The sequence below is a fragment of the Chelonoidis abingdonii genome, chromosome 9 (assembly GCF_003597395.2).
Source record: "Chelonoidis abingdonii isolate Lonesome George chromosome 9, CheloAbing_2.0, whole genome shotgun sequence".
Lineage (NCBI taxonomy): Eukaryota > Metazoa > Chordata > Testudines > Testudinidae > Chelonoidis > Chelonoidis abingdonii.
Window position 1 is genome coordinate 14,277,878 of NC_133777.1, and position 26,539 is coordinate 14,304,416.

The following is a 26,539-nucleotide window of genomic DNA, read 5'->3' on the forward strand; positions in this document are numbered from 1 at the left end:
GTTATCATTTCTGGAGAATAAAGTCCTTACTTTCCTCTTCAGTTACAATCTTGATCTCTTCCGCACCTTGGCATTATGAAACTTTCCAATGTTTCCTACATTTGTATTCATGAATCTGATTCTGTGGTCCACACAGGCTAGCAGAACAACGGAACAGTAAGTGTCTGAGGGTACGTCTACACTACGGGATAATTCCGAATTACATTAAACCGGTTTTATAAAACAGATATTATAAATTCGATTTCATGCGGCCACACTAGGCACAGTAATTCAGCAGTGTGCGTCCATGGTCCGAGGCTAGCGTCGATTTCTGGAGCATTGCATTGTGGGTTGCTATTCCGTAGCTATCCCATAGTTCCCGCAGTCTCCCCCGCCCCTTGGAATTCTGGGTTGAATCACTGTCGCGGGTGGTTCTGGGTAAATGTCTCAGTCATTCCTTCCTCCGGGAAAACAACAGCAGACAATCCTTTCACGCCCTTTTTCCCTGGATTGCCCTGGCAGACGCCATAGCATGGCAACCATGGAGCCCGTTCAGCTTTTTTTTTTTTTTTTTTTTTTTTTTTTTTACAGTCACCGTATGTGTACTGGATGCCCGGACAGAGGCGATACTCCAGCGCTACACAGCACCATTTCATTTGCTTTTGCATGATAGCAGAGATGGTTACCAGTCTTGTTCTGTACCGTCTACTGCTTGGAGTAAACTGGCAATGAGATGACGGTTATCTCTCCCCCTCTGTACTGTCTACTGCTATCATGAGTGCCCCTGGCTGAGATCGGCCGGGGGCGCAAAAGCAAAACTGGGAATGACTCCCCGAGTCAATCCCTCCTTTATGGTTTCTAAAAATAGAGTCAGTCCTGCCTAGAATATGGGGCAAGTGTACTAGAGGACCAGTGTATCAGAGAGCACAGCTGCTCCGTGTCAGTATTCACAGGGGGTGCCCCTGCAACAACCCCACCCGTTGCTTCCCTCCTCCCCCAACCTTCCTGGGCTACCGTGGCAGTGTCCCGCCCATTTGTGTCATGAAGTAATAAAGAATGCAGGAATAAGAAACACTGAGTTTTTAGTGACATAAAATGAGGGGGAGGCAGCCTCCCGGTGCTATGATAGTCCAGGCAGGACATTAAGCGGTGTGGGGGGAGAGGAGCCCAGCATCCCACTGCTATGATAGTCCAGGCAGTACAGAATCTTTTTCTTTACACATGAAAGGGAGGGGGCTGATTGAAGCTCAGCCCCAGTTGCTATGATGAAGACGGTTACCAGCCGTTCTGTCCCATCTACTGGGAGTGACCAGGAATCATTCCTGTTTTTACCCAGGCGCCCCCCCCCCAGGCCTCCTCATCTCAGGCCAGTTAGGTATTGAGCAGTTATCAAGCATTGGAGCACTCAGGGGTTCATAAGGACCGTTACCAGTCCTACTGCACCGTCTGCCACCGGAGAGGGGAGAGGAGCGAATACTGCGCTTCACTGCTGCAGCATAGCGTCTACCAGCAGCATTCAGTAGACATAGGGTGACATTGAAAGAAGTCAAGAAATGATTTCTTTCCCTTTTCTTTCACGTGGTGGGGGGGGGAGTAAATTGAGGAGCTATTCCCTGAACCACGCCAGACAATGTGTTTGAACCTACAGGCATTGGGAATTTCTGACACTCAGCCATGACTTTGACTCCTACGAGCAGAGGAGACCAGCCCAGCAATACTTTCGGAGACTGCTAGACTGTGGAATAGCTGATCCCAGTACCCTCCCTCCTGTGTATTTGGTCTTGCTTCCCGTCGCTTGTCCAACACTGTGTGCCTGAGATTTTTTCAAAACGCTTGGCATTTCGTCTATAGATGCCTAAGAAAGAGATTTGGTCTCCCTACAGCGATCAGATCCAGAATCTCCTGTACGGTCCATGCGGATTTTTTGGATTTGGGACCGCACTCGCCACCAATGCTGATCGGCCCATGCTGGCAAACGGAAATATAATTCAGTCGCGGCTTTCCTTGTATTATCTGCCTCATCCCCGAGTTGCACTGCTGCCGACGCGTCATGGTGCCTGCGGACACGCCTGAAGGCATACGTCGATTTGCTGCACCTAACCCTATCGATATGTTTATATCGAATCGATTTTAGCGCTACTCCTCTCGTCGGGGAGGAGTACAGAAATCGATTTAAAGAGCCCTTTATATCGATATAAAGAGCGTTGTAGTGTGGACGGGTACAGCGTTAAATCGATTTAACGCTGTTTAAATCGATTTAAACGCATAGTGTAGACCAGGCCTGAATCTGGCACTGGAGGTTTGGAGCAAGCTCCTCACAGCTCCATGAAGGTTTATTTCCTCATTTAGCAGTTCTGTAGCCACTGTTGGTCATCCCAGATTTCCAGAATGATGCATTCCCCCCATACCATGCTGGTTCTCCTACACCAGAAGTGACAGTCCATCCATGTGAGCTGAATGAACTGTCATTCACCCTCAAGGTCAGCCACCTTCAATGCGTCAGCAAGTTCTGCCCAAATTCCATCCCTACTCCATTTGTCCCACAATACTGAGCTGGAGCAGAACCACATCATCATCCCACTGCTTCTATGTCTTCCACCCAGTTTGGCAGAGAATAAGTGAGGAGAAATGTGACCAGGGACTGCATAGCCAAATACGTGAAAGCGGTGGGACGGTACCAACACACAGTAAAAGCTGTTCCTAGAGCGTCTCCCTCTCTGCACAGAACTCTGAGTTACTTCCCCAAAAATGGTAGCACTGTCATTGAGTAACAGCAGCAGCATGGAGGCAGGTATACACATTTACACGGAGCTATACAGGGAGTCCTCAGACTTAAGACACAATGCAATTCTGAGGAATGAATTGTAAGTCAAAATGTTGTAAGTCGAAACCACTTTTCCCATAGGAATCAATAGTATAAGGAGGGGGTTGGTTTCTGAAACAAGGCTTGGTATACTATTTTCACCACAATAACCCAGATTTTTCTACTAAATGAATTATAGAGGACTAATGTTTCAACAGCAATGTATTTACTGTACACTGTATTTTGTAAACAGCAAACATATATAACTCACATATGCTGCTCTGAATGCCGGAAACACAGGGTCAGAAAGTCAGGGAGGACACACATGCTGAGCCTCAGACAATCACTGCTCAAACTTTCTGATTGGCTCCTGTCCCCAGGCTCAGCCAATCAAAAGCAAGCGGCAACCTACACAGCAACAAGTTTCTCCTTGCTGCCTTGAAGCCAATCAGAAGCGACCCCTTCCAGCTCCATACCAGTGTAATACAACCAGGAAGTGATTTCAAGAGAACTTTATGAAAATCAAGCATCCTAAGGGCAAAACAAACATTGTAGGGGCGAAATGGGAAGTCAATTGAAAAACATCGTAAGTGGCTTCCAACATAAGTCGGGTGTCGTAAGTCTGAGGACTCCCTATACTTGTGTCCAACACAGGATATGTGGACACTTGGTGTGTGTATGGAGAGCATGCATAAGCCGATACACGATCCAGAACCTGGAGTATGCTCGCCAGTGTAGACACAGCTTAAGAGATCTGGGATCTTCCTCTTGGGAAAAACACAGTTCAAAAGATGCTGGATTCTTTGCACATTTACTCAATTAAGGACTTGGAGATTTTCTCCTTGAGGTGGATTGGACAAGGAGATTCATGGAATATTTTGGACTTAAGTCTGAAATCTTTGGTGAGGCTAGGACTCAGCAAGCCAGACCAACAGCTGAAGAGGGAGAAGCGTCTGGAGACGCAGAGGCCCCAACAAGGCATTTGAATTCTAACACCCTTCCCTTGGCTGAGTTAGGATCTCTGGGCTCAGAGTAACTGAGTGTAACTGACACTTTCTGTTGCTCTTGAAAGTGTCTCCATACACAGATGAAGAAGCTCTTTTGCTTCAGCTTGCTCCCTTTGACATACCTTGCCATGATCAATCAGGGAACAAAAAAAAAAAAGAGGATTTCAGCAAGTGCTTCCATTCATAGAATGGAGTCTCTGAAATTTGTAGCCCTTCAGCAAAAGAAAGAGTGGGGAAAGATTATTTTGCTTGCTACTGCCCCTAAAATCAACTGTAAAAGCCACGATTGCAACAGATGAGGAAGGAGTGCACAAACATCAGAGCCAGAGGTTACATCTGAACACAAGTACGTAAAGTTCTCCAAGTATGCAGCATTGAAATGAGTACTGCAGAGTGCCAGGATGGAATCATTATTCCTTTTGAGGAAAACGGACTAGAAATTAGTCTGAGAACTGTAAATCCCTTGCCACAAGTCATCTTCAGCTATAATCTTGACCTCTGAAACAATTACTCAAAAGTTAATTTTATAATTGACATGAAATGGTTCAAGTCTCAATTAAAACCATATTTTGGGAGACAGATGGCTAACAAATTAGTTGGATCCCCCAGCTGGCAAGGACTATCTACATATTTACAACGTGGTTTTTTTCCATGTATACATTTACTATTTGCAACTCCCACAACACACAGCTTAACAATTTCAGGAGTAAATAAAAGGAAATTACTTACTTGTAACTGGAGGTTCTTCGAGATGTGTGGTCCCTATCTGTATTCCACTGAGGGTGACTGACAAGCAGTACCTAGATAGAAAGAGGGTGTGAGGATGGTGGTGGACCCATAGAACGAAAAATCACTGCACTAAATGAGGTGCCCGTCGCAGAATCACATACTAGAGCATAATGAGAAGAAAAGGTGTGTACCCAACTCCACGTGGCTGCATTACATATGCCCAGAATGGGCATGCTGTTGAGCGTAGCTGTGGTTGATGCTTGCACTCTTGTTGAACAGGTTCATATCCCATCTGCTGGGGAGTGCCCTGGATTGGTCTGAGTTGCTGGAACTGGTGGACAGGCTCTGTATAGTTTAGTTTAGGGCACTTCTAATCACCACTGGTCCTACAAACCTCCTCAAAAGTGTTGATTTCTATAGCATTGGGCTGGTGGTGGGAGATAAAATTCTCTTTGGTGCATATGTATATATGCCCATGGATCATAAGGTGGCTCTAATATCTTTTAGTGCGTGTAAGGAATCATAAGTTTTCTGGCTGAAGAGACATGATTCATCAAAAGGGAAGGTCCTTGATTGTGTTCTACATTTCCCTAGGGAAACCTGAGGAATGTAACCAGGATTCTCTCCTCAGGACAATTCTGATCACCAATACACATGAGGACATGTCCTCTGAATCAACAGCAGCTTCAAATATGGACCTGGTGACTGACCTGCCTTCCTATAAAATTGCTTCTAATAGACTACAATCTTGCTGAGGTAGCTTAGCTGCAAATTTCTATCTGGCCATAGCTTATAAAGTCATACTCGGCCGTCAGGGCCAACCAGTAAGAGATCTGGAATTGTAGTCCAGGAGAGGAAAAGATCTTTTGATCCTTGAGGTCCAGTCTCTTACCCTCCCTGCCCGCCACGGTGGAGCATGTGTGTTGTTTGGTCCGCTCTGACACACCTGTATTACCCAGGAGTTAGGTGGAGGATGCAAAAATAAAAATTCTGACCCTTTGGCAGGGAGGTGGGGGATTGGTGCACATGTGGCCAGGGTATTCCACACAGTGTGTGCTGTTTGAAGAATGGCATTGATTGGTAAGGTCACTCTGGCTGGTGCCGATGCATGGAAAATATCTAGTAACTGGTGCTGACTGTCCTACACCTCTTCCAGGGGGATCTCAAGAACATTGGCTATTCTCCACAGGAGTTCTTAAAACTGACAATAGTTTTCTAGCAGGGAGGAAGGTGTTGATGACACAGCTGCGTCTGGAGATAATGAAGGGAATCTCTCCAGATTCACCGGTACCACTGAAGCTGGATCATCTAATCTTATTTCCAAATGTCTACTTGATGAAGGGAGGGGTGATGAAACAGGGGAGTTCTCCCAAGCTGAACACGATTGTTCCAAAGGTGAATATTAGTGCCATGAGCTCCAGTATGGCCAACCTGGTTGATCCTGCTGCTGTTGGACTTGGGCTCAAGGAGCCGGATACCAGTTTCTTGGATAAGGCAAAGGAGGAAACTGCCACGGAGCCATCAAAACTCTCTGGTAGTCTTGTTTCTGGAACGGAATTGGCAGACTGTGCTGAACATCTGGGTCTTCGGATTCAAAAGGATTCAGAGTTTTGCATGAATGGTGGTGCCGATGGAATAGGATGCATTAGAGAGTCACGGCCAGCAGGAGGTAGATCTAACACAGGAGATGGAACCTCTGCACAGCTAAGTGCACGAGAACATGCGGAGACCTTGCTTCTTCTAGGGCAAGCAGTTCATGAGGGCCGGGAGTGCTTCCAAATCTCCCCAGAGTCAATGGTATCTGGTCTATTGATGGGACTGGAACTGGTAAAGGCACCAGTCTTGGGACCACCGATTCATAGGATGCTGGCACAGCCCAAGTGTGGGGGGAAATACATGGATCCAGCAAGCAATGCGGCCTCTTATCACTCTTGTGCACCTTGGAGCATGTAGGTCCTTCCTGGCCAGAACCCGTGGACAATTGCAGGTTCCTTCTTGGATTTAAAGGAAGACTTTCTGCCATGCTCATGCACATGCTTCCGTGGCTCATGGCTAAGCCACGACATGGGGTAGAAAGCACAGGTACGGTGGATCTGGAAGGCGGCTCTGCAGCTAGGGGAGTGCTCTTGGATTTGTCAGGCAAATGTATAGGGGTTTTCCCAGGACAGGATCTGACTTCGGCCCCACAGCTACCTCCATGAGGTGCTTCTTGAGATGGAGAGCTCAGCCTTCCTGTGTATGGGCAGTGAAGATGAGGCAGATACTGCACCTGGAAGCGATGTGTACTTTCCTCAAATAGTACAAACAGCATTGGTATTCATCACTGATGGAAAACGAGTGAGGCAGGAAGCACAGACTTTGAATCCCAGTTTCTTTGGAATAATTTAGTACTGACCCGGAAGCTGAGGGGGGGAGTATTGTTTGGCATAACAAAAGGCTGAAGCAGCATCCTAAGTCCTTAATTCTAAAAACTGCTGGGAATTACCAATGTACATCAAAACAAAATAAAATCCTAACTATGAAAAAAAACAATTTAAAAAATTGTTTAGAAAATGCGTCACTAAGAACGAGAGGTCAGCAGAAGCTCTGACTTGGACCATGCGGTGGTAAGAAGGAACTGGAGATGTGGTCAGACCGCCCCACTCTTTCATCATCTCAGGCAAAACCACAAAGCAATACAAATGAACCTCAAAGTTACGAACACCTAAGGAACGGAGGTTGTTCATAACTCTGAAATATTTGTAACTCTTAGCAAAATGTTATGGTTGTTCTTTCAAAAGTTTACAGCTGAATATCAACTTAATACAGCTTTTAAACTTTACTATGCAGAAGAAAAATGCTGCTTTCCCTTTATTTTTATTAGCAGTTTATGTTTTACACAGTACTGTACTTGATTTTTATTTTATTTTGGAGGCGTGGGGGCAGGGGGATATCTCTGCTGCTGCCTGATTGTGTACTTCTGGTTCCAAATGAGGTGTGTGCTTGACTGGTCGGTTCAGAACTATAAGGTTCTACTGTACAAGAACACGTGTCGATCGCTGAGCAATGCTACTTTGAATAGGTCTAGCTCTTGGTGCATATCCTCAGTGGAATACAATACAATTACTCAAAGAAGAGCTAGTTATATACAACTCCCATTAATGCAATTACCCATGTTCAGAATGTAGGCAATTTTTGCTTCGTTTATAGTATTACCCATGATGTGGGTCCTTTTCCACTTATTTAATTTTCCTGTACCGAAAAATAAACTACAGTGACATAAGTACCATAGAACATTTTACAAAATATTTATTTTGAAAAAAGTCACCCTGTACAAATTTAAGCATAACATTCTCAACACTGCAGGTTTATAAAAATGCCAACAGAACGGAAAGACTCAAATAAAACATTAAACTGATGTTTTTGAAATTACAAAGAAACTGAAACAGGTTCTTTCTGAGGATGCTACAGTAACTACAGAAGTCTAATCAAAAGTATCAGACTGGTTCATTTTATAGCTCCTTTTGCTTTTCTTTATACCATTTACATCACATACATGTATCAATGGATGACTTTCCCCTCCTCTTTATAAACTCCCTTTTATACACTGTCAAACATTTAACTAAATATCCAAAACTGCTTACACTTTCACTGTACATAACTTCGGTTCCAAGAAAACCCAGCAAATATTTCATCATTTTTCTGAGTGCCTAACCAAAAAAAGCCATTGCTATACATTTTTTTTTTTTTTTACAAAAATCTCTGTACAAACCAACTTAGCTCATGTAAATTTCTGAAAGGATTAAAACTGATAGTATTTAAACAGTCCACGTGTTCCTTCATAATAGTATAAGGAAGGAAAATTTAGTAAAATTTCACGAAGTAAAATCAAAGATCAGGGAATACTGGTTTCTTAAAGTGTATAAAAAGTTTACATGCTGTAGATTTAGGATATACCATTCCTAAAAATCTAACAGTGCCATTATTACAGCACTTGTAATCAAATTCTTCTGTACACATTTTAAGTCTCGCCCTCTCGTTTTAAGCTATTTGTGGAAGTTGTCTTTGAATAATAAATCAGCACATTTCTTTGTACATGAAATACTGCTGTCATGAAATTAACAGTAAAACTGTAGTATTTCTGTAAACATGATTAAAATGAAGACTGACGAAAAAGGCAGTGACAGGTAAGCCATGGTTTGAAATGAATTCTTCACATTTTCTTCTTACCATAATATATGGCTCACAACACAAGAGCAGCAAAGAAGAGATCTAAATTTCAAGTTACAGCCAAGGGTGCCAGGCAGGATCCATACGACAGAGATTATCCAAGCTATTTGCAGCTGCTACTAGAGTGTTGACTTTGCTTTCTCCTCCTTCAAACTGAGCAAGATTATGTAGTCGAGTCATGATAGCAGTAACAGCTTTTTGAACTAGTGAAACCAGCTGCTGACTGTCCATGTTTTCAGGTTGCCCAGCTGCTGAGAGTGGAGAGGAAGTATCCTCTTGTGTTTTCTTGTGCCAAGCAATTATTTCATCCCGTAGCACAGTTTTCAGGATGCCATCAACCTGCACGAAGGAGAAAATTAGATAATTATGTTTAACTAGAAGAAGTGTCAAGGGGCTACAGATTTTTAACTAAATTGTAATAAATTACATCTTGACATTTTGGTCTCTTTGCAATCTTAACCCTTTAGTGGCTGGTTGCTTCAGAGGACTAAGACTTGCAGTAAGCTTTATAAGTATTGTTTAACAAATTATTTTGTTCTCTAAGAGAGATTTTTTTTCCCAAAAAGGATTTATAAAAAGCTAGGAAGTTCCCCTACAAATTATTTTTTATAGCTGAACTACAAAACCAAATACAGTTTTTACACACACACACACACACACACATTTTCGATGCACAACACATATTTTTGCCAAATAAGAACATAAAGGTTTATTTCAGGAAAAATATTGTTCTAGAATAGAACTAACTAGCTGAATGATAGACAGCTCTGACTCTTACCACTAAAGTCTGGAAAGGAAATTCTGGTCCCACATCCTACCCACCTACGTAAATGTAGCATATTTCAGCAGAACGTAATTAGTAGTTATTGCCCCAAAGTTGTAATTTCTTGTTTTAACTGTGGATTTCTGAAATGAATTTTTAAAATTTCAACTAACTGGCATCCTAAGGACACCGTATTATTATCGAGAGGAAATACACAAAAAACAGTTTTCTATTTTCTCTCATCCCTTAGCAGCTCATTTCTTGATAGTAAATGCCAGCAGTCTGAGCTTTGGTGCTAAGAGTTATAGTTTATAAAAACCAAGTCCTTCTAGGCATCCCAGGTATCTCCATCTTTGTAACCAAAACAGTATTTTGAAGAAAAAGAATTAAAGGAATTCAGCTTACTAAGGTTAAAAGCCAAGCCAAATTTTCAAAAGGAACCAATGTTACTAGGTGCTCAATTTGAATGTTAGAAGTACTGTACTTCCATACCTCTAAATAAAGTCAAGGGGAGCTGTGGGTGCTCAGCACCTATGAAAGTCAGGCTGATGGTGTTTCCAGTTGTACAGCCCAGAACTGGGACACGGGGACACACCCACACACCCCCACACCTGAAAATTTGTCTACATGTGTAAACATGGCCTAAAATGTATGTGAAGTCAACATGTAAGTGGCTTAATTATGGAAAAACACACAGCACCTGCTTTCTGTTCTACAAAGGTGGAAAATTTCACATCAGGAACCTTTTCCCCACTTGAATTTTAAAGGTAACAACCACAAACTGTATGAGAATGCCCCATTGCTACAAAAAAGTAACTACAATGTGTTTTGTGCAATGTTGTTTGGTGCAAATCGCTGCCTAACTGCAAGATGCCTCTTTTTTGTAAAGCATTAGAATTTAAAAAGAATTAAGCCAATTTCTTTAGTAAACTACACCATCAAGAGCCAAAGTCCATCAAAGCAACAATGTATTTTCAAACACCCTACTCTGCTAATGAGATGCCAGGGTGTTTTTCTATTCATAGTATAGTCCTAAGGATCTAAATGATGGTGCATTTGCCATTTTTAGATTTTCAAGGACTTACAGTGCTAGGATGGTAAAACAACTGGTTCATATTAATTTGATTGAGCAAGCAGTGAATTTAGAATGAAATTATTCCAACCTTATGTATTCTGACTAAAACTACAAACTACAGAGATTTCAACTGGCCTTTGTATTGGTCCTGAAGTAATATTTAAGAAGTTATTGTGGAGTTCTTAGCATCCGTAAAAAACAGCTATATACCTGTTCAGTAACTGGTTGGTTTTGGGGTTTTTTTTGGATATGTTGCACATGTCCATTCCATTTCAGGTGTTTGCATGTCTGTTCACCAAAGCATGAGGCATTTTTCCCCACGGTGATATCTGATGGGGTGGTGCTTGTGCCCACCACATGTTTGTGCTGATAGTTGAGGGTATAAATGGACAGAACCAACCACCCTCACAGCTCTTTCACCATGGAAGCCTACATTTTCTTGTACTCGAATGCAGAGGAGAAGGAGGATAGGTTGTGGAATGGACATGTGCAACACATCTTGAAGAGCAAGAGTTATGGAAAAGGTATGTAACCATTTCTTCTCGGTGTGCTTGCACACGTCCATTCCACCTCAGGTGACTCTGATGCAGTTCCAGGAGTAAGGTATCAGAGAGTCTACCTGAACAAGGACTACACAATGCCACTCTCCCAAATCTAGCACCATCTCTAGAGGCCTGGGAGAGAGCATAATGAGTGGTGAAGCCATGAACAGATGACCAAGTCTCAGCCCTTATGGGACCTAAGAAAGCAATCAGGGCTTCCTGAGCTCTTGCAGTGTGTGCTAGAACTCTTTTAGGTGGTTGGACCATATCGATATCATAGTAAAGATAATACAGGAGGAGATCTTCTGCAAAGAGATCCACTGACCCTTCACCTGGTCATCAAAGGAATTAAATAACTGCAGAAACATTAAATTGTTTTGTCCACTCCAGGTAGAAGTCTAACAGCCTACGGACATCCAAACTATAGAGTGTTTCCTTATCTTCACGAGAGAGTGAGGTTTCGGAAAAAAAGCTGCTATCTCCATTTAGATGAGAAAGGGAATACATACAGGATCAAAAACGGGTCCTATTAAAATTGATAGGATCAAATTTAAATGACGTAATAGTGTGGGATCATTTACAGGAGGGAAGAACCTGTACAATCCTTTCAAGAATCTGACTGTCATAGGGTTGGGGAAAAAAATCTTCCATCCATAGGATGGAATGAGGAGACACCCTCAGTTTTTATTTGGCAGCTATTAATACAGAGTCCTTTTACCTTTAGGTGAAGCAAGAAATCCAGATTAAAATGTATGGGAGCCTAAAAAGGAGAAGTACCTTTCTGCTGGAATCACACGGAGAACCTCCTCCCACTATTTACAACTTCCCACTATTTAAGAAAATGTTTTGAACCCCAAAGGAACAATCAGCTTCCTGCGTAGCCAGCCATCAAGTATCCAAGATGTCAGATGTATGCTGAGAGAGTTGAGATGCAGTGACTGGATGTGGTTCTGTGAAACTATATCCAAGACCTGAGGGAGAGTTATGCAATCTCAAATTGAAAGACTCAAGTCCGATGTCAAAACTGGGCTGGTGCTATTAAAATTAGAATGGTGTGATAGTTTTGTGCAAATTCAGACACTCAGTATCATTGGGACTGGAAGGAAAAGCATATAGAATTTCCACCCATCCAGGACAATAGGAAGATGTCTGACAAAGACTGTGCACTGTGACTTGCCCTTGAAAAGAACAGGTGACACTTCCTGTTGGGTGACGAAGAGATCTATTTTTGGCATCTCTCAAGGCTGAAAATGGACTTTGCTATGTCAGATCTGAGCAACTATTTACGACCTCTTCTGAATGTTCTGCTGAAATGGTCCACAAAATAGTCTTGTGCCCCCCACCCCCGGGAGATGAGATGCTTTGAGTGTAACTGTGTGAATGTAAACAGTCCATAGGCTCATTTTCTCTTGGCAAAGGGGGTCTAATCTGGCACTTCCCTGCTAGTTCAAATGGAACAGCAGTGTTATCCATGACTACCTGCACAGTATCACCTTTGATGAGAGGGAGAAAAATCTGACAGACCAGGTGGATAGCTCAAAGTTCTTCAGCATTGATGTGCAGAGACAGATCTTTATTTGACCAGAGTCCCTGAGTCTGGAGGTCCCCTACAGGAGCTCCCCATCCGAGAAACAACACGTCTATGAGCAGGGGCATGGCGGGCAGAGTTGTGGAAGAAAGAAACCCACCTTGCAAACTCTGGCGGGGTCCCATCCACTAATCCAGGGACAAGACGACACCTGCACGTATATGATTTAGTACATCCAGCTAACAAAAGGAATGATAGACCAGCTCTGAATAACTCTTAAGTGAAGTCTGGCATGCTGAGTCACATATGCACAAGCCACCATGTGGCTGAGAAGTCTCAGAAAATTCCTCACTGCTGTACGAGGATACACCCTGAAGTTCCTGCAAAGGTTCAATATCGTTGGAAGCCTGGCCTGAAGTAAATATGCTCTTGTAGTCATAGAATCAAGAACTGCTACTATGAATTCGATTCTCTGCAAAGGCAGAACAACTTATGTGTCCTTGCTGATCAACAGGCCCAATGAACAAAGGCAACCACACACACTGTAGAGGACTGGATCCTTTGAATGGCTACCTCCACTTGCTCCTTTGACTGACCTCAAACCAACCAAACATGGGCATACCTAGGCACCCACTTTCTTGGACTGTGCTGCAATGGCTGCCATGCACTTTGTGGAGACTTGAGGGGCTGAAGACAGGCCAAAGGCAAGGTCTGTTAACAGATAACTATCTGCTACAAAAAACCTTAAAAACCTCCTGTGACTCTGGTGAAAAAAGGCCACATGGAAGTAGGCATCCCTTAAGTTGAGGGCAGCAAATCAGTCACTGGGATCTAGGGATGAGATAATAGATGCTAGGGTAACCATACAAAACTTTTTTTTAAAATGTATTTGTTGAGTTTTTGCAGGTCTAAGGCAGGTCTGAGGCCTCGCTTGGACTTTAGAATGAGAAAATAATGGGAATAGAATCCCTTCATCTGTGGCCCCAAGTTTTAACAGAGGTTGAACTTCTTGAATTAGAAGTCTTGAGAAAATAGTTCCTGACAAGGGATGAGGTGGGGAGGAATGGGAACAGGGAATAGAGGAAAAGTGCAGGGTTTATCCCATTTCCAATATGCTTACTACCCATTGATGAGTGGAACAACACGCTGCCAAAGGGAGGGGAAATCAGAGTGAGTGGTATGCTGGCTTCAACTAAGAAGTCAGACTGCTTAAATGCTATAAGATTGTTTAGAGGTAGCAGATGCTGGTGGAGGTGGCAGAGGAGGTAGTAGTCTTCTTTGAGTCTTATGGCACCTCCTAGTTTTGGTCCAGCTGACTTGTAGGATAGAACAGGTAGCTTTACTGGACCTGGAGACAGAACTGCTTTTTCTTAGGGCCTGGATGCAAATGCCCCAAAAACTTTAGGGTTGCCCTAGAATCTTCAAGACAATGCAGAGCTTTGTCTTCTCTGAAAAATAAATTTAAGCCTTTGAAAGGCAAATCCTCAATTGTCTATTGGACTTTGGTTGAAATGACAGCTGTTTGCAGCCAATAAGCATGATGCATAGTGACCACTATTGCCATTATTCAAGCTGATAAATCTGCCTCATCTAAGGGAGCCTACAAGGACGATCTTGCCACCAGGTGGCTCTCAGTCACAACGGCTCTGTATTCCTCTTTGGCATCATCTGGTAACTTGTCTACAAATTTCAACACTTAATCCCAATAAAAGTGGTTATAGTGAGAATTCTAAACTGCAATCCTGATGATGAATAAACTTTTCTCCCAAACAAATCCAATTTCTGTGTGTCTTTGGGGCTAGATTTGTTTTGCCTTTTCATTCACAGCTGTTACCACTACTACTACACTTGGGTGTGAATAAAAATACTAATGACCCTGAGAAGGAACTTCATAACTCTTCCCCATCCTTTCAACAGTGGGAGGGAATTTGCTAAAGGATTTTGGTAGGCACTGAGATGGCCTCAATTACAGGTAAAGACAAGCTAGCAGGCCCTGCAAAACATCTTCTAACTTAAATGGATTGTCTTGGATCAGTTCCAGCTGTGCACACAGGAGATGGCTATTCTTTTCATTAAGTTCCTCATACATTTTATTATTGTCAGGAACAATGGAGGAAAATTCAGAGACACTGGCCTCATCCAGGGATGAGGAGGAAGTGGTGCTAGAGTCCACAACTTTACAATGCTAGATGATGAGTGTGGTACTGGGGAGACTCTAAGTCAGCACTGGCTTAGCTCTAACTTCTGGCTGATTCTGTCAGAGACCTAGCCCTCAGAAATGAAGTGGGCCTTCTTTCTGGATAGAAGATGCAAAAGTGTTTGACTTCTTCTACTGCTTGGGTGGTACTGGAGATGGAGAATGGTGTCTTCTCTCCGGTTTCCTCCAATGCGAGGATGCCACCAAGTCTGGGGGTGCATTCCAAGATGGAGTCGAGTCAGAACTCCGGCATACCAAGCACACCGACCTATGAGGTGTCCATTATAGTGCAAGTGTGATGTCTGTAAAACACAATTTAAAAAGGTAAATACTGTACATACCTTAAAGTTTGGCTGTGCAAAACAGCGAGCTACTGCAATCATTGATGCAGTCAATGGACCAGACACGCCAATGGTAGTAAGGAACTCAGAAATGTTTGGTGTAAGACGGAATGGGACAGGACGATTGGCATCCAAATCACCAGTAGCATCATTAATATCAAATCGGAAGTATGCCACGTTGAGCTTGCCAGTATCCTAGATTTTAAAATGAGACACAGGTATGAATCTTTATATAAGGAAAGGAAAATCAACATATAAAAATCACTATTAGACCTTTTTTTAAATTTTTCCTGGCAATTCTCAGAGCAGAGTGATATTTTAAGTTTAAACCATATGCATCAGTGAAATATTTCCATTTCCCTAGCATAAAGTGTTGTAACAAAGATGGAAGTTAAATATGAGTGGGTGGGAGGGGGGGAAACTGTTAATTTCCTTTGTTCAAATACCACTTTGCTCTCTTGATCGAGCAATACTTGAACAATGGGTATCTAGAATTTCAGACATATACTATTCTCTTACAAATCGTGTGTAGAAAGAAGAAAAGTAAGAACCATATTAAATATATAGGATCAGAATATGAGCTATAAAAAACAGGTTCTTTTGTGGTTGTGGTAGGTGAGCGAGTAGGGGCAGAAAGATAAATCTTCATTCTGCTTGCATTTCAGAAAAGCACAGCATTGTTCACTCTGGGTATGCACCTGAAAGCCATGGCTTAGTGCTGGGGACTCTTTAGTTGTACAGAGTATACCTCTCCAAGCATTAAAATATATCATCTTTGCTCTACTAAATTGGCAAGTCTTATGTTAGATGTTTATGTTAAAGCAGGGAGTGGGGGGAAGAGGGGGAAGAGAGAATGGAGTTAGAAAATGAATATTTCCCATAAGAATAAGAAGCTCTAAAATCACTTGATATTTGACACAGGGAAATAGCCAACATAGTGCTTGCAAGGAATGGGAAAAGGGAATCTGAGACTACACACATCTACATGAACATTTGAAAGTTTAGACCTTTTTGATGAACAGGAGTTGTCCTTCCAAAAGCTGAGAATTTAGAGAGTAATGTGTGCGCCCACTGACGTCATTTTTTATTATTGCATTTATTTTGTATAATCACGCAGTGAAATGAGAGGCCTACTGAAATGCTCTGTTGATTACACACAAGGTGCATAAACATATGAAAAAAAATCAAATCAGCGTAGTGTATAGTAAATATATACTCATTTCAAAAGTAAATTACAAAATTTCAGTTTATCAAAGAAGATAAAAATGTGAATCTTCAATGAATGCAATATACCTGGGCAATCTGTAACATCTCAGGGTTGAGTCTATTCAAATGAAAGACAAATTCTGCAAAGCCAATTAATGCCAACTGAATTGTGAACATCTTTCGAAATGTCCAGTAATCTGTGGCATTTGGGAATGTATGTAAAGCCCATTCCTTAAGCATACTGCGCGGCACCATGTTACTCTGTACTTCTTTAAGTATATCCCGAAGAACCTAAAAGCAAAGCAAATTTAGTTAAGATAAATGATTTTTAAACCATTATTATCTATTGATTGGTGAATTTAAAAAATATACTAATGAAATAATAGTGCTAACTTTACAAAACTACCACCTTCTTCTTCCCTCAACTGTTCCATTTAAGGTGGAATCATAATTCTAAAACCCATGCATTCATTCCAGTATTTTTTTCTAACTCTTTTATAAACATATGATGAGAGATTTTGAAAGTGTATATCCTGAATGGTTTCAAGGTCATTTCAAAGTTATGTTGAGAGATGTTTCTTTGCCTTGAGAATGTCAGATGAATTATTACCATAAGGACACAAGAAAGGTGCTTACAGATCTAACATAAGCCAAAAGACCAAATGGTTACTATAGCTCCTACTTAACATCTCAAGAAAAATCAAGAGTGATCCTAAGGACATTCAATACACCATCCTGCTGCACTTCCATAAAACAGACTGAGAGAGAAGTACTTAACTCTTTATCAGCAAATTTTCTTGCTGTCTCTTCATTAATATAACTAGCATCAATTCTCTCCTACCAAATATCTCATACCCCGCAATCAGGAAATACCCAGATTGCCTCTTTCACAGAGTGGAAAGAAACACTAAGAAAACTAATTGGGATGGACAGTTTCACTCCAAGTTGAAGAAGCAGTTTATAGTAAACTCAAATCCTCCCTTCAGGGCCCGATATTTATATTATTTGTTACTTGTATTAGTTATTTCCAGAGGCTCTGGAGCCAGGTGGGGCCCCATCATACTAGGCATTGTACAGATGTGATCAAACATTCTCTGACCCAAAAACTTTACTCTTGAAGCAGCAAAGAGTCCTGTGGCACCTTATAGACTAATAGATGTTTTGGAGAATGAGCTTTCGTGGGTGAATATCCACTTCGTCAGGTGCACCCACGAAAGCTCATGCTCCAAAACGTCTGTTAGTCTATAAGGTGCCACAGGATTCTTTGCTGCTTTTACAGATCCAGACTAACATGGGTACCCCTCTGATACTCTTGAAGCATTATCTCAAATTCACTGAAATCAATGGAAAGACTCCCATTGACTTCAATGGATTTTAAAATTAGGCCCTTGGACTTAAGACGAAGGTTAACAGGTTGCTGAGACTAACAAATCACCAAGGAAGAAGGATGGACAGGACAACAATGGTATGAGTATATTTGTCATAGACTAGCTTTGAACAGATCAACCGCAATAGTCTCAGCTCATTAGTCCTTATTAGTTACCAGTGGTCTGTGGGCTACTGCAGACCAAGACATGAAGAATATGCAGGGGACAGATTTTTGCAGAATAGCATTCCACACATAAAGGGCTACAAGGAAAAAGGTATGAAATTGCATCTGGGATATATACAGGCACAGACCTACAAAAACTGTTTTATCTTTTTGGTTAGGTGTTTGTAGGAGGAAATGAAGGGCATTTCCCCAAGTAAATGGAACTGGCCGAAAAATCACAGAATACAAGATCTTTGGAGCAGAGATGTACGTATGTACAGTGCTTAGCACAATCTGGGTGCCTGCTCAATAGCAAATTAAAGAAAGGCTTGCAACTATTTCTGTAATTTCACACTGTGCAGTAGAGTTCTCTCCTGGATGTAAACATCTGCAAACTACTACCATATTTAATTACTCTAGCATATACTAGCCTAATTAATTAGAAAAAGAAATAAAGTTGGAATCTGTTCCATTACATTCAAAAGAGAATCATCATCATATTGGCTTCAATTAAATGACTGTTAACGATGAAGTTTGATAACCTGAAGGAATCATCCTCAAAACAGAAACAGATGTTACGTAACACATCATTCTGTAACACAGAAAGGCTGAAAGACTTTTTTGCAACAACACATTCAGCAGATGAACATATTGTGTATTTCCACAACTAGTCTGAAACTGGACTGGCATGGTGCAAGACATACATATTTATATAAAAAATAAAATAAGGTTATTAAAGGTTTTAATCAGCACTGGATGGCTCCTGGGAGTTACAATAGGATATGAAGCCCTGTACTCAGCAGGGCACAAATATAAATTAGGTTCAAATTAGTGGTTACACTTTGCATCTGACTTTGGTGAAATAAATCCATGGTCTCAGTTCAGCTTCTAGTGAAGAGGCGTTCACTTTCCAAAACCTGACCTCATGAATGACACGTTTGCGCCCTCATGCAAAAAGATAAACCTTACTCAGAGACTCTGATACCACAGCAGAACAGCATGGGGAAGCTTACACCACATCTACCAATACTGTATCTGTTTTCGTGGAGCCAGGAGTTCTGCTTCTGATGCTCTAAACTGACACCTTTCGGAAGTATTAGACATCGGACTAGAAAATAATATAAACACCATGTTTTCATCGACAGTAGTTAGAATTACATATATTTAGTTAATAAAGTAGACTAGTTAGCGAGGCTTTTTTGAGGATGTAAATTTTCTGAGATTCTTCAGAATACTGATGAGATAATGGGGTTAATGAGATATCAGGTAAAAAACAAAACAACACACATATGCACTGTCTGTAGCAAACACGCAAAAGGAAAGCAAAGTATAATGCCACAAAGCCCCTAAGAAGTGAGTTTGAATAATAATAAACAAAGATTCAATACCTGATGGCTGGCTTGGGTCCCTCGTGCTTGGACTGTTGCCAATCTGTCATAGTAACGAGAAATAGGGTTGTCATGCTCAATGCCTTTCTTGGCACAGCGTTGCTTATAGATCTCCACCAGAGAGAGAGAAGAGGGATTGTCTTCAACCAGGCGCATCTGTGGAGAGACTGCTACAACACGGGGGACTAGAAATACATTTTGGAAAAGGAAAAAGACAGGAAGAAAATAGTTAATACATAATGAAAACACTAAGAAACAAGAGAATAAGCATGCAGATATCAGCCCTTAAACATTGCTGTGATAATCAACTGAAGTATGTCAAGAGGAGATTTTTATTCCTCACAACACATTCAAGAACTTGGTTAAAAAAAAAAGCTTAATAAAAAAGAGACATTTTCTTTTTCACTCGATGTCATACCATGCAAAGGAACTTCTGAGTGGGAAAAACATTTCTGTGTCACACTGACAGGGATAGTTGAATTCCCTACAGCTATACCATCTTAGGGCTGGTCTACACTACGGGGTAAAATCGTTTTTAGATACGCAATTTCAGCTACGTGAATAACGTAGCTGAAGTCGAATATCTAAAATCGATTTACTCACCAGTCCTCACCGCGCGGGATCGATGTCCACGGCTCGCCATGTCGATTCCGGAACTCCGTTGGGGTTGGTGGAGTTCCGGAATCGATATAAGTGCGCTCAGGGATCGATATATCCCGTCTAGATTAGACACGATATATTGATCCCCGAGCATTCGATTTTAACGTGCCGATACGGCGCATAGTCTAGACGTGGCCTCAGTAAAAATCTGGGGATTCACAGTTCATCCTGTCTCTCATCTGCAGAAAAGAGGAGAATTTTTGTTTCAGATATTAATTACCTACTGCGGGCACATGTTTTCAGTATCTGAATAAATCATTCTGGTCTTGCTCCAATATTATTTATATAAAAAAACTAATGAACAAAAAACTAATAATAATAATAATAATAATAATTTTAAAAAAATAGAACGCTGAGGTGAACCCACAACCGGAAAGAAAGAACATTGCAAAAATCTGTGAACAAACCTTCACATGATAAGACTATTTATACTTAGCTGAAGAGATACACAGTTAACATTTTCAAAAGCACCTAAGTGATTTAGGAGCCTAGAGACAGGTCCTTTTGAAATCCTACAGTCCAGTTGGATACTTTGCAGAACTGAGCCTATCTAGTTTTTTTCTAAAACACACATAACACTCATGTCTGCTATTTGCATTCTGCACTTATTTTAAGAAAGAAACAGGACTAGAGCTCTTTTGTAGCTAGTTTTACATGGATGATATTTAGTTTGTTTGGCAGTCTTGATCTTTTGGTCACCAGGTAGATTGTTTCATTGCTAGCAATGGAAGTGTTGAAATAATTGATCTCAGCTTACTTGTAACAATGAGTTTTTCCCCCCTTGCCCCAAATCCTTATTTCAATAGTTCAATGTGGTTTCTTGACTAACTTCAAGGAAAAAAAAAACCCATATAATTTGTGTTACGTGCAGAATTGTCATTAATGAGCTGATTCTCCTGTTTTGCTTCCATTTAATCCTTGGGGGGAGAAACTTTGCCTTCTTCACTTGTAGGCTCTGACAAAATGTGTAATAACACAACAGGAGGATGTACTGAATTTTTTTTTTTTTTTTTTTTTAAAAAGAGACTGTAGTTTAAAATTAGGTCCTTTGCAAATCCACTATAGCACTGCATTTATGTTGTTATATATGCTACATTTAAGAGTCAGCTTCTGTATCCATTAAGTATATCTTTCAAAGCATTTATTCTGTCTTTTTAATTGTCATTAGTACTGAGCATGACATACAGTTGTCTTCCCACATATATTAACTAAATAATCCCCCTAAGAAATTAAGATACTGTACAAGTTAATTTGCCTGTTCTGTGATAAGTTATATCAATGATTTTGAGAATGCATACTTCCTACATATGTCCATACAGTGATCTATACATATATACACAGTTTGCCTTTTTGATAAGAATTCCTTTGGATGGGAATTTTGAGTGGGATTTTTCCCTGTGTGGACATAAAGGGTTACATTTTTGAAGTTAGGTCTTCTCTGCACTTGTAATTATTTGCGGTTGTAATTTATGTCACTTAGCCTGGTCTACACTACGAGTTTAGGTCGAATTTAGCAGCGTTAGATTGATTTAACCCTGCACCCATCCACCTGACAAGGAGATCAGCACTGAAATTGACATCGCCGGGTAGAATTTGGGGTTAGTATGGACACAATTCAACAGTATTGGCCTCCAGGAGCTATCCCAGAGTGCTCCATTGTGACTGCTCTGTACAGCACTCTCAACTCAGATACACTGGCCAGGTAGACAGGAAAAGCCCTGCGAGCTTTTGAATTTTATTTCCTGTTTCGCCAGGGTGGCAAGCTGATCAGCACAGGTGACCATGATGGAGTCTCAGAATCGCAAAAGAGCTCCAGCATGGACCAAACAGGAGATACTGGATCTGATCGCTGTATGGGGAGATGAATCCATGCTATCAGAACTCCATTCCAAAAGACAAAATGCCAAAATATTTGAAAAAAAACTCCAAGGGCATGAAGGACAGAGGCTATAACAGGGAACCGCAACAGTGCCGTGTGAAACTTAAGGAGCTCAGGCAAGCCTACCAAAAAACCAAAGAGGCAAACGGCCGCTCCAGGTCAGACCCCCAGACATGCTGCTTCTATCATGAGCTGCATGCCATTCTAGGGGGTGCCCCTACAACTACCCCACCCCTGTACGTGGACTCCTGCAAGGGAGTCTTACGCAACAGGGATGAGGATTTTGGGGACGAGGAAGATGAGGAGAAGGAGGAGGTTGAAGATAGCGCACAGCAGGCAAGCGGAGAAACCGTTCTTCCCAACAGCCAGGAATTATTTATCACTCTGGAGATATTACCTTCCCAACCCAGGCTCCCAGACCTTGAAGGTGTAGAAGGCCCCTCTGGTGAGTGTATCTTTGTAAATATAACGCATGGCTTAAAAGCAAGCACGTTTAATAATCTGCCCTGAAAACTTGGGATGTATTTGCAGCCAGTAAAGCTACTGGAATGCAGTCAAGCAACATCCGTTCTTTATGGCTCTGTGTTATCCTCAGGAAAGTGATATCATTCATGGTCACCTGGTTGAAATCAGGGAATTTTATTAAAGGGACATTAAGAGGTGGCCGTTCCTGCTGGGCTGTGTGCCTGTGGCTGAAAAGAAAGCATCCCCACTGTTAGCCACGAGGTGGGGAGAGGAGTGAAGCGATCATCCCAGAGAATTCAGTGTGAGGGGGGGTTTAGTTGGGTTTGTGCTTCATGTTAACCCGAAAACCTTAGACCCTCCTTTTAAATGGCCAACCCCATTTTAAATGGTCAACCCAACTCTCCCTTTTTTTTCCTCCCGCAGCTGCAAATGTTTCAATCCTAGCACTACAGTCGCCGTCCCAGAGGCTAGCGCAGATAAGGCGGCGAAAAAAATGCACTTGAGATGAAATATTCTCTGAGCTCATGGAGTCTTCCCACACTGAAAGAGTCCAGCAGAATGCGTGAAGGCAAACAACATCAGAGTCCAGGAAAGCACAAAATGACAGGAGGGAAGTGTGAGATGTTTTTGCCCCATCAGGCGGTGGAAGCTCAACCCAGAATTCCAATGGAAGGCAGAGACTGCAGGAACTGTGGGATAGCTACCCACAGTGCAACGCTCCAAAAGTCGACGCTAGCCTCAGTACTGTGGATGCACTCCGCCAACTTAATGCACTTAGTGGAGACACACACAATCAACTGTATAAAATCGCTTCCTAAAAAACTGACTTCTATAAATTCAACCTAATTTCGTAGTGTAGACATACCCTTAGTTATCCAAGTTCATAACTGCATCTGTATCAAGGTACATATGCAATTAACTAACTGCAACTGTCGGGGCAAAAAGAGATTGGTACAAAAATCTGGCTCAAAAAACTCCAGGGCCCATGCTGAAACATCGAGAGTCTGCCCCACTGTCCTTGACTAAAAATTTCCCTTACCCTCAATAGTGAGACAGTTGGTTTCTGCCCTCCACCTCTGATTGCATTACAGCAGCATTGTATACAGAACTGCTGTTTAATACAGAACTGCCAAGTGCCTCACAATCTTCCAAGATGATGGGTATTTATATTAATATATAATGTATTAGTTGGCTGGCAGCTGGAACTTGCCAACAATTTAATTGATCAAAGACATTATATTTGCATTAGTGTTCAAGTCACATGCAGACCAAGTGTACTGTGAAGAGTCAAATACCTTCAATAAGGAGTGTTTCACAACTTCATCATGACACAAAATAATCAAAATGCACACACACAGTACCTTCCACCTTAACTCTCAGTTCCTGTCTTAAATGCTTAACTTTCAACCTTACTGTATGCAGTGTTGTCCAATAAAAGATATTATCTCACCCATCTTATCTCTGAACTTTAATATTGGATGCATAAAGATATTGCATGAATGAAGATTTTTGCAATTAATATAAAAAATTACAGTGAGAGAGAAGTCTAACTGAGGAAACAGAGGCAAGACAGCTACTGTTTTGTTCACTATTGTGCCCAAACATTGCCAGGTTGTAGTGTGAGTATGGAGACAGCCTCCAAGTTAGCTCTTTCAAGACCAAAATAATACATAAAAATATGCACAAAAAAAGAGACATATTAAAAATATCTGAATTACAGAACTCACATTATTTAGCAACTGTTTGACAGTAAACGATGTTATGCAGAGCTGATGAAGCCTTTTATTTTAAACCTAAGAATTAATGAGTAATGGCTTCATAGGTAGAATTTGGAAATTATACCAAATTCAAAGTTTTACATGAGCGGTTGTCTTCCAGATGCTTAACACCTTCCCATTACTTTTGGATTATCTAGAAGTGGGTGGAGGTAGTCTGGTATTCACACCTCACTAATTTAAAATAAAACTGTCTGGTAAATGTCATCTGGTGGGTCTGCATATTGCCATAGCAGTGGATCCTTTGGGACATAGTGCAGAGGTCTGGCCAACCACTCTCAGATGACTTTTCTCCACGCAGTATTTGTAACCTCTTCTAAAAATGTCCTGAAATACTGTACATTCCCCTTTCCCCTCATACAGTGGAGTTACAGTGCTTGGGAAGCCTCTGTGATTACCAGGATAGCGGCAGGATTTACATCAAATTTAATTTGATGTCGCACATTTAAAATTTTAGTTTAAATAATCAGATCTTCTTAAGTCACTTTAAGAAACATGATTTTCATAGATACAAATAATTATCTAAAACCTGCTATTTACTGTACCTGTGAAAAACAAATGCCTCTTTGTGGTTTCTTTTCTTTTCTCTAAGCAGGGGTTCAAAAGCCGAAGGAGCTGTAATACTCGTTCTTCTCTGCGAGACTCAGTCAGGCAAGCATCATTCATTACTAGGTATGGGTAAATCTTTCCATTATGGCCTCGGATATAGAGTCTTCTGGCTGCAGTGTTGTGCTTCTGTACTATCTCCACTCTGGGCATAAATCTATCAAGAAAAGGAACAGATAAGAGCACCTGAGCTTTCAAAGTCTAAAGCTTTATTTCTGTTCTCGGAGATGAAGCAAGACTTAAAAAAAAAAAAAAAAATCTATATATCTATATAGATATAGAAATGCCGAAATTAGAGGTACAAAGAGACACCTTGTTAGCTCCTGAGCAAAACCAACGCTCAGCTATGATTTCTTTAAAATGAGATGCAACCTTATTATAAGCTAAATTTCTAACACAGCTCAACAAAGATTTGCATTCTGTTAAAAAACCCAAAACATGGTTATGAAGAAAGTTTTCATCTTTGTCTTTTCTACATTTAAGAATGGAGCTTTTAATTCAAGCTATTTTCTTGGCCAGATTCTGATAATCTCAACACTGATGAAAAACCAGAATACCTCTATTGACTCTAGTAGTTAGCAGAAAAACACTGAATTTACACTGATGTAAAGTAGATTACAATGACCTTAAAATATTCTCCTCCTCCCTAATTTCCCACTAAGACCTGTAAAACTACCATATGAATCTAAAATTAGAACTGTATTATGTTAAGACATAAGAATGAAACATTCCATTAGATATTTCATTAAGTCATTTCAATACAGAGATAGACAAAAAGTGCATTTCTGTACCTGGGATTGATACTGCATCACAAGAAGTGGGGGAAGGGGATTTTTTTTTTTAAACCTTTATTTTTTCAGTTACATCTATCTTTTACCCAATGGTTCTTTACCTTGCAATTTTGATGTAATAATGTGTTGGCTTTGGCATAAGGAACTCTCCAGGAATCTCCACTTCTGCTGTTTGCGCTGAGAAATTACTTAGAAAACGACACTTTTCCTCTATGAGGAAGAACTTTGGAAGCTGCTTAGTTTTTGCCTCTAGGATTTTGATCCACTTCTTCAGTTTAGAAATAAGATTGTGAAGTTTCATGGAGCCTGGTACACTGAAGTCAAAGTCTAAAAGAAATTTTTTTAAAAAAATTATCATTCTGAATGCTGTACATTATATTTAACTATCAGATATTTGAAGCTGGCATTTTAAAAATTGTTCTTTCATCTCTGTGCCCTCAAGCAAAACATTTTTAGGTGCACCATGTACAGCACACCATTATGCATTAAAATAGATCTACAGTGGTAACATGGAGGAAAATGTTTAAAATGGTTATTTACATACACTGGAAAAGTAACTATTACAATTATCATTTTGAACACAAAAAACATTACCGTACCAAGCAAGACAGTGTATAAAACATGTGAGTGGTTACTAAAAGCAAATGATGAATACTAAAACATAAAAAGAAAAAAGCTAGTATGTTCTGATTAATTTTGAGGAGACAGAATGGGAGATGAAACTACTTGCAAAAGGGATCCGACCATCTTTGTTCCATCTGAGTAGAATGCATAGTACAACTGGGCTAGGGATTTAAGTACTACAGCAGTACAAACACACACATAATGCCATCATGCATACAGGTATGCTACATTTAGTTGCACAGGTTTTGTTGGGTATTTCATATCTGTATGAAGTTTGATTTTGGAATCTGATAATTACAACCAATATGGAATAAACTGTACACTAGATGACTTAATCCATCAGGCTAGGTTGCTTCCTTCTCCTGCACAAAGCTCTACACAAATCCATTTGTTTTCCAGCTCTTTTGCCTATATAGATTCTCCTAATACCTTACTGCTTCA

At 40.9% G+C, this 26,539-nt stretch overlaps 1 protein-coding gene and 1 pseudogene across 10 annotated transcripts in view; one reads left to right on the forward strand and one right to left on the reverse strand.

Annotated features, from left to right (window-relative positions):
• Positions 1-7,781: 7,781 nt before the first annotated feature.
• TRRAP (transformation/transcription domain associated protein) overlaps positions 7,782-26,539 on the reverse strand; it is a 157,679-nt gene continuing 138,921 nt past the window's right edge. For all 10 annotated transcript variants that reach the window (XM_075069218.1, XM_075069223.1, XM_075069222.1 and 7 more), the window contains 6 exons: positions 25,576-25,801; positions 24,623-24,840; positions 19,299-19,483; positions 16,467-16,670; positions 15,174-15,368; positions 7,782-9,066 (listed from right to left, as the gene is read on the reverse strand). In XM_075069218.1, the coding sequence (XP_074925319.1) occupies positions 8,782-9,066; positions 15,174-15,368; positions 16,467-16,670; positions 19,299-19,483; positions 24,623-24,840; positions 25,576-25,801 (1,313 nt within the window). In that variant the 3' untranslated portion in view covers positions 7,782-8,781. The remainder of the gene's footprint in view (positions 9,067-15,173; positions 15,369-16,466; positions 16,671-19,298; positions 19,484-24,622; positions 24,841-25,575; positions 25,802-26,539) is intronic.
• Positions 21,734-22,952, forward strand: LOC142047275 (uncharacterized; annotated as a pseudogene).